The sequence below is a fragment of the Argentina silus genome, assembly GCF_951799395.1.
Source record: "Argentina silus genome assembly, chromosome: 10".
NCBI lineage: Eukaryota > Metazoa > Chordata > Actinopteri > Argentiniformes > Argentinidae > Argentina > Argentina silus.
The window spans coordinates 15,861,007-15,869,447 of NC_139664.1; the positions used below are offsets into that span (position 1 = coordinate 15,861,007).

General features: G+C 43.7%; 1 protein-coding gene across 1 annotated transcript; it reads left to right on the plus strand.

Annotated features, from left to right (window-relative positions):
- The first annotated feature begins 601 nt into the window (after positions 1-601).
- LOC310811255 (polyadenylate-binding protein 1A) lies at positions 602-6,537 on the plus strand. The gene is made up of 15 exons (XM_083679368.1): positions 602-1,449; positions 1,751-1,944; positions 2,111-2,226; positions 2,596-2,735; positions 2,828-2,922; positions 3,488-3,625; positions 3,739-3,834; positions 4,058-4,330; positions 4,455-4,545; positions 4,669-4,782; positions 4,892-5,034; positions 5,240-5,324; positions 5,583-5,713; positions 5,907-5,999; positions 6,151-6,537. The coding sequence occupies exons 1-14, from the start codon at positions 1,257-1,259 to the stop codon at positions 5,991-5,993; spliced, it is 1,896 nt and encodes a 631-aa protein (XP_083535494.1). The 5' UTR covers positions 602-1,256; the 3' UTR covers positions 5,994-5,999; positions 6,151-6,537.
- Positions 6,538-8,441: the final 1,904 nt, after the last annotated feature.

Here is an 8,441-nt window from a genome sequence, read left to right on the forward strand (position 1 = left end):
CACTTCTCACTGTAATTATGGATATCTCTTAGTTGTGTCAAAGACAATTGAATGCATAGATGTGGATGAATGAGAAAGGGATTACATGTTTTATTGTATTACTCTCATTGTGCTGTGTTCTTTTGAGTTTTACACAGGGTTTTACACTCACTGCCCCCTCTGCTGGAGCTGACCGGTTGGAGCACAGTCTCAAAGCTGTCCTTGAGAGGCATCTACTGCAAATACTTTATTATATAACACAAATTGTTGTCGTTCAGTGGAAATTATTCAAATGACATTGGCGCATTATTAATCCTTTCCAAGGGAAAACATTTAATTTTGCCTTTGTGATATAAGAAAAGAAAATGAATGACATCTAAGGGAGGAATATTGATGATGGAACGTTGATGATGTGCACACTATATGCACAATTCAATGACATTAAAAATAGAGTAATCTTGGGGTACATTCAATTTCGGTACATTCATCGAGAAATAAATTGAAATCAACATCTAAGGATGTCTAAGGATGCCGGTACATGTAACGACAATGACGTAACGAACGTGGAGGACGCAGCATCTGGTCTGGGCTCCAGTTCCACATGACGTTCATTTCCCTGCCATTCCTCTGCGTGGTGTGTGCTTCGGAGCTAGCCTCAGCACACATTTTATTATTATGAAAAATATCCAAAGCTGAAATATTAACTGAAACATTATTTTTGTAAGAAAAAGAACTCGGTGAAGCAGGATTTGATTTGCAAGCAAAACAAGGAACGTGAACAGAACGCGAATTAAAGCAAGAAGAAGAAGGCCTATCATTAGCATACTAGCAAGATAGCATTATTGTTGAAGGCGTGGGTGAGCAAAATTGAGCAAACGAACTCGCTAAATGTATAGCTATTGCTAATTTCTTAAACGAAGGCATTTACATTCTATTTTCTTATTGGAATTGTCGATATTGCATTTGTTAGTTTAACAATAGCGAGCTGTGAAGATTGCAGAGGCCCTGAAATTATTCTTCAAGCTATTGTGTAGCTAGGCTATCGACATTCGCTAACGCTACCCTAGCTAAGCTAGCTATCTTGCCCGCGTTCTTGCTCTTTGGCTTGCGTGCAAATCGAAACATTGAAGCAATCAAAGGAACGAATCGTCGCCTACGTTTTTCTGTGACAATTCTGAAGAATACAGCCTGCTTGACACAGTTGTCATAGTCCAGTTTTTATCCACACATTTTTTTTTTACCCTCGTGCTGTCTGAGAGCACGCGCCACCGTCAGACATGAACCCCAGCGCGCCTAGTTACCCGATGGCCTCCTTGTATGTCGGCGATCTCCACCAGGATATCACCGAGGCCATGTTGTATGAGAAATTCAGCCCGGCTGGTCCAATTCTGTCCATTCGAGTATGCAGGGACATGATCACCCGTCGATCCCTTGGATATGCCTACGTTAACTTCCAACAGCCAGCTGACGGTAAGTTTACATGACGAAAGCATGGTCTTCAGTGGTTAAGTAATGAACGAATATGGAGATATAACATGATGATAGCATATGCGACTGCACGTCTCGCAAATACAAACTGTGGGATAATGTGGCTAAAACCCCGCGCATCCATCTGTTAAATCATTAAGCCCTGGTCTATTACACAATTTGTTAGTGTCATTCTGAGAAATGTGTCCCAAAATCCACATTATAACACCCTACACGCCAACAACTGACCAGTACAACTGCTGCACTAGTGATTGTGACTGATCGGATTTAACTTGTTATTCAGCTGAACGTGCCCTGGACACCATGAACTTCGATGTCGTCAAAGGAAGACCTGTGCGCATCATGTGGTCTCAGCGTGACCCTTCTCTGAGGAAGAGTGGAGTTGGCAACATCTTCATCAAGAACTTGGACAAGTCCATTGACAACAAAGCCCTCTACGACACCTTCTCTGCCTTCGGAAACATCCTCTCATGCAAGGTAGCAGGAGAGATGGCTCTCATTGTGTGTGGCTCCATGCTGTGCCTTTTGTTCAGCATGCAACTTAAATGCAGTGGTGTCAAACAGATTGTTCATGTTAATGTGCCTCTTAGTATGCATGATGGAAAACAGTTGCTTAAATGCTCACAAATGTCCTTTCTCCAAGGTGGTTTGTGATGAGAATGGCTCAAAAGGCTACGGCTTTGTGCACTTTGAGACCCAGGAGGCTGCTGAAAGAGCCATTGAGAAAATGAACGGCATGTTGCTCAATGACAGAAAAGTGTAAGTGTGAACTGTCTACTTGATAAAGGACATGTTAATCTGTGACATTCATTCACATGTTGTAGACAGAGGTCCTGTATTTGCTTTTTGGTTGAGTTTGATTTTTGCATTCACTAACTCAATTTGTGTCAATGATTGCTGTGTGGCCTTTGTTTTACTTGCTGCCTTGTCCAATTAAGTACCTACCTTTAGTCTGATTTAATTAACTAAATGGCTGCCACAGAGAATGGCTGTCAATGTTAAGTTATATTTTTCAACTGACGTATGATATCAGGTGTCACCCACCTCCCCTGTGTCTCTCTTGGTTGATTAGCCTTTCTATGTACGATTCAGCTCTAAAAATCTTTATTTTCCCTTTTCCCACAATAGGTTCGTGGGACGTTTCAAATCTCGCAAAGAACGCGAGGCCGAACTTGGCGCCAGGGCTAGAGAGTTCACCAACGTATACATCAAAAATTTTGGCGACGACATGGATGACGAAAAGCTCAGAACGACGTTTGAAGCATACGGTAAGTGTTTTCCAAATGTGTTTTCAGTGTTACCCAGCTTACCTCTTAGTTTGACCTTTTTATTAAGTTTAGGTAAATGTTGTCTGTTTCAGGACCAGCCCTGAGTATCCGGGTCATGACTGATGAGAGTGGAAAGTCCAGGGGTTTCGGCTTTGTCAGTTTCGAAAGGCATGAGGATGCCCAGAAGGTTAGTAATGTCATACATTTTCAAAGGTGCACCGATCTGCTACTGAGCATCAGTATCATAATTCAGTCATGTTTGTATGTTCACGTCATGTATGTATGGTGTTTACTGATTTTAGATAGACAAGAATGATGCCATGCATAGCACACAGCTTGTATACAGCTGTTTAAAAGGAAAAATTGCCTTTTATCAGACCGGTACTCTGTATCAGCCCATACTCAAAGTCCAGTACCCGGTGTCGGCAATGAGAAAGTGGTATCGGTGCATCCCTACTATCTAACACTTCATACAAAGTTGCCTCTATACCTCTGTAGTAACACTACACTGTAATTGCTGCAGTACTATTATTGTACTTACATGGTACAAACATCCTTACTCTGTAATTAAACAAAGCCATTACAAAGTCAAAGTACATGTACAGTTTTGTAGAGCAATTACTCTAGTTACAGATTACTGACTACAGATACAGGGGCAGCATGTTGACTGTGACCAAACGATCAACATGTGGAGGGGAGCTTAAATGTCTTGTGAATACAGCATCTAATTGGAGCTTATCTGATGTCCTCAGGCCGTCGATGACATGAATGGCAAGGAGTTCAATGGCAGGCAGGTCTATGTGGGCCGTGCCCAGAAGAAAGGAGAGCGTCAGACGGAGCTGAAACGCCGGTTCGAGCAGATGAAGCAGGACCGCATGACCAGATACCAGGTTTGTGGGCCTCTGGTTTGCTAATACTGTCACATTAGTCAATGCTCCACGGTGATCATTGATGTATGTTAGGGATGTAGAACATTTCAGTAAACAGGGTTCCTCTCTACCAGGGTGTCAATCTGTACGTGAAGAACCTGGACGATGGCTTGGATGACGAGCGCCTGCGCAAGGAGTTCTCCCCCTTCGGAACAATTACCAGTGCAAAGGTACCAGCATCATACTCTCCATCCATCCATCTCTGTCCATTAAACTGATATTTCTGTTATGCTGGGTTGGGTATGCATTGATGAGTTTTCGTGGGCTGTGGCAAACAACATTTGGGCTTATTCATCTTTGTACCATGGAACCAATGTCAATGTCACACCGTCACAACCCTTTATGTTTACTGCGTTGTTAACTTCTGTCCCCTCTCTCTCTCTCTCTCTCTAGGTGATGATGGAGGGTGGACGCAGCAAGGGCTTTGGCTTTGTGTGCTTCTCTTCACCTGAGGAGGCCACCAAGGCTGTGACTGAGATGAACGGCCGCATCGTGGCCACCAAGCCCCTGTACGTGGCTCTGGCCCAGCGCAAGGAAGAGCGCCAAGCCCATCTGACCAACCAGTACATGCAGAGGATGGCCAGCGTCCGTGCCGTGCCCAACCCAGTCATCAACCCCTACCAGCCTGCCCCACCATCTGGATACTTCATGGCTGCCATTCCACAGGTCAGAGAGCGGCTCAAGCCCACTGTGGTGTCTGGCAGCCTTATCAGAGACATGTTGCTAGTGGAGAACTCTCTCTGTCGGTAGAGAACAGTGTGTTGACCATCCCCTTTTGGTGTTCCCTCAGGCCCAGAACCGTGCTGCTTACTACTCCACCAACCAGCTGGCTCAGCTGCGACCCACTCCTCGCTGGGCCACCCAGGGTGTGAGACCACAACGTAAGTACCCAGTCGTGATCATGTGGTGATTTAAATGTGACAGATGTGAATCAGCTGATGTCCTTCAATGGCAGATGTTTAGGTAGCCTCACCCAATTTCCTTCCTTTATCTTCCGCTTCCAGACTTCCAGAACATGCCCAACACCATGCGTCCATCGGCTCCCAGGCCCCAAACCTTCAACGCCATGAGGCCCACATCCTCCCAGGTGCCCCGTATGATGACCTCCCAGCGCATGGGTGAGTAGGTCTTTGTGAAGCGACCCTGCACATGAGTTTTGCGACCCCTATTAGAACATTTACCTTGAATATGCCCTTGGTTGTGACCATCGTCCTCTTCCCCCCTCAGCCACCCAAGCCCTGGGACAGCGCCCTGCCGGCGCAGCTGCAGCTGCCGCCCCAATGCGTGGCGTGCCCCAGTACAAGTACGCAGCTGGAGTACGCAACCCCCAGCAGCACATGGCCCCCCAGCCACAGGTCCCCATGCAGCAGGTAAACATCTCACTGTAGACTGCTCCGTGTCTCAGGTTGGAATGTCACATTAGGAATTCTGAGAAAGTAGTTCATACTATTGACTGATAATGAGGATCAGTGAGTTTACATCACAGTCGAAGACCAGTTTAAGCACATTTTAGGTGTGATTGTTGTAGATGTCTTGAGTTATACAGTGACTTAATTCTCCCTGGTTCCCCTACAGCCTGCTGTCCATGTCCAGGGCCAGGAGCCTCTGACTTCCTCCATGCTGGCCGCTGCTCCTCCTCAGGAACAGAAGCAAATGCTGGGTGAGTCTATTGACTGGTACAATGGCAACAGCTACTCTTAAGCTAGTCTGACCGGCATCATGTGTGGTGCCTCTGTTAGTGTCTGGTTCTCGTTGACAGTTACATTTGAATGGGATGGATAATCTTGTAAACCCCACTATACAAATATAAATATGAACGTGAGCCCCTATAGTGTCAAAAATAATTTAGGTTTTGCACCCTCAAGTAAATGTGTAGTTTGGACTCTGCTTAACTGATTTTGATTGTTCATCCCACCAGGTGAGCGTCTCTTCCCACTGATCCAGAACATGCATCCCAGTCTGGCTGGGAAGATCACTGGCATGCTGCTGGAGATCGACAACTCTGAGCTGCTCCACATGCTGGAGTCCCCAGAGTCCCTGCGCTCCAAGGTCAGTGACTGTCCCATGGCTTTGCTTGTGTCATCGATCATTTGAATGCAGCCATTTGAATGAGCCTTAGTAGTGTGTGACTATTAAGTAAGAAGGCATTTCAGTGGCTTATTAACTCCTAGACTAATTTGGATGGCTCTTGCTGTTCATATTACTGGGACTCATGTAGTGTGTATGTGTTTGTGTGTTCTAGGTCGACGAGGCTGTCGCTGTGCTGCAGGCCCACCAGGCTAAAGAGGCTGCACAGAAATCTGGGCCCAACCCAGTTCCCAGTGTCTAAGACAAGGTTGGTTTATAACACATTATGTACCTCTACAGAGTATATTCTACATTTGTTCTTTGAGCATGTCCTCCCTTTTGTATTTATAGATAGTAAAGTATGATAGTAAAGATTTAAGTTTCAGTGTGGTGTTAATTTGTACTACGTTTTGTTTCAGGGACGGAGATCCGTACTTTGAAACCTGCTTCACCGAAGAAAAATTAGAAAAAAATTTAAACATTGAAAAACGTAAAACTCTCAAAACATTGCAAAATGAATAAATTATTTCATTAAAAAAATGAACACGATTGACTTTGCCAGGTCTAGACAAGGGTAAGCTGGACCTTGATGATAAAAGTAAAAAAGTTTATTTAAAAAATAGAAAAAATAGAAAATGGAGGTTTGAAAAACGTTGAGATGGAAAAACATTCCTGTTTTACATCCTTTTACTGTTACGGTGCTCAGAATATCAACTGTTATGTACAGGGACTTGATAGCTGTGCATTTTGGAAAGTAATTTGGATTGAAAATCGTTGGCTGTAATAATAAACTCTCAAACACTTTATGACTGCCTTTTGTCTAACTACTTTACTAATATAAACCTAGTCAAGCCTGGCCGCCCCAGATGTGTTCGTTATTAAGGCAACTTGTATTGTTGTTTGGCATGACACTGGCAGTAGTTGGCTGTACAGCACAGATCTGAGGTGACCAGGCTAAGTCATAAAAAGTGTCACATTTTGTGGCTCTTAGTAATTGTTCTGCAATTATGGAAGGTGAATTTACAAAAGGGCAAAACTATTAGTTTTATGATTCTAAACATGGGGTACTGTGCTTCTTACTGCAGCATCAACATTTTGCCACCAGAGGGCACCATTGCCCAGTGATAAAAAAAAAAAAAAGAAGAATGGCCCATTATCAAATATTCTTTGGTGGAATTGGATTGGGATTAGATGCATCACAAATATGGCCTCAGTGTATGGAGTGTTTTTTGTGTGTGTGAGACAGTGATGCTGTATAACTAAAACATGTTTTGTGATACGTGCTTTGTGATTTTGTGATGTGTCTACTCTACTCAGCTCATTAGACTTGCATCTCCAAAATTCATCTATGCCTGTTACACACTGACAAAGCTCCTCTTTTGGAGAGCTTGCTGGAGTAGTTCTCCATGCCCTGTGCTATTTCTGGCTGTTGCTGATCTCTCCTGGTTGTATAATGGTTAATACAGTATATTATTCCATGGTGCCCTCTGCTTGTAGACTATTCTGGCATACAGAGTGCTGCTATGTGATGGCCTAGTCCCTAATATTAGGGCATTGTATCCCTTGGATGGCATCTGTTCCTTGCCTCTGTTTACATTTGTGGCCATGTTCTGTTTACTGTAACCATCCAACTGTTTCAACAGTTATTCCAACTGCTGCAACCGTTTACTTTCCAGTACTTAGAACAATACGTTGTTCCCAGTCTTATTAGCAGTAAAAGCTATTTAATCATGGTTTTACTCCTCCAAACAGACTTAATTCTTCATACTGGAACTGAGGGGACTTGGCTCAGTGTGTCTTGAAAAAGGGAATAAGGGAGCAATCTCTGGACTTGGACGACTGTTTCCGAGAGTGCTTTTTTAGTTTAACATGGGTATTTTTTGCTATTTTTAGCTTGAATTTGGTACATATTGTACTGTCCTCTGGTGTACTGATTTAGATAAGGAGGATCTATGCTGATTCATTCTGCTTCCTTACTCATAAAATTGCTTCCAGACCCAGTCCAGTATCCTGCCCCATCATCCCCCTTCCATCTGTGGCTCCCTCCCTCACAATCAAGTTATATCCACCATGGCCGCCTCTTCAGCCAGGCCTGGCAGTAAAGTCAGACTCTCTATGCCTGGACCTCCATTTTATTGAGGCAGCAGACTCTTCCAATGTCTCACCAGCACTCCAACACAAACATATCCAAGAATGAGGCCTCCTTGTTTAAGCTGGACTGTTAACATACTGATGACCTGATACAATACATGAGAAAGTTCCCCTAAACTGATTTCAAAGGATTATTCATCTTAACTATAAATGTTATTTTTTTTGTATTTGTTATGGTCTAGGGAGGCTTTAGCAAATACATTTTATCTTCACAGTTTAATGATACTTCACTGTACCTCCCACTGGTCTGTCTCCTCAGAGGGGATGCTTTTATATTTTTCTTGGTTCACAAGAACTGTTTCACCCCAGGCTCTTTGGATGTACTGATGTTGACTTTTATCTCTCCCAACACAATATGGTTCTCCTGAAAATAAAGAGCTACAAGCTAAGGAGCTGTGAATATGTTTTCAAAAGCACAAGAGATTTATCCAGTATTGATCAGAGTAGGCCTACTATAAATGTTTGTTGTGCTGACCTGCATCTTTTGTGAAAGAAAAAAAGCCATTTTATCCCAGATTCCTCCAGTCACATGACTCCCCAACCTTTCAGCTGTTTGGAC

Excerpts from the sequence above, each read along its gene's own strand:
- LOC310811255 (XM_083679368.1), top strand. The coding sequence starts at position 1,257 with ATGAACCCCAGCGCGCCTAGTTACCCGATGGCCTCCTTGTATGTCGGC. Across the intron at positions 2,227-2,595 it reads TTGCTCAATGACAGAAAAGT|GTTCGTGGGACGTTTCAAAT; the intron begins GTAAGTGTGAAC and ends TTCCCACAATAG. Across the intron at positions 5,035-5,239 it reads CACAGGTCCCCATGCAGCAG|CCTGCTGTCCATGTCCAGGG; the intron begins GTAAACATCTCA and ends GTTCCCCTACAG.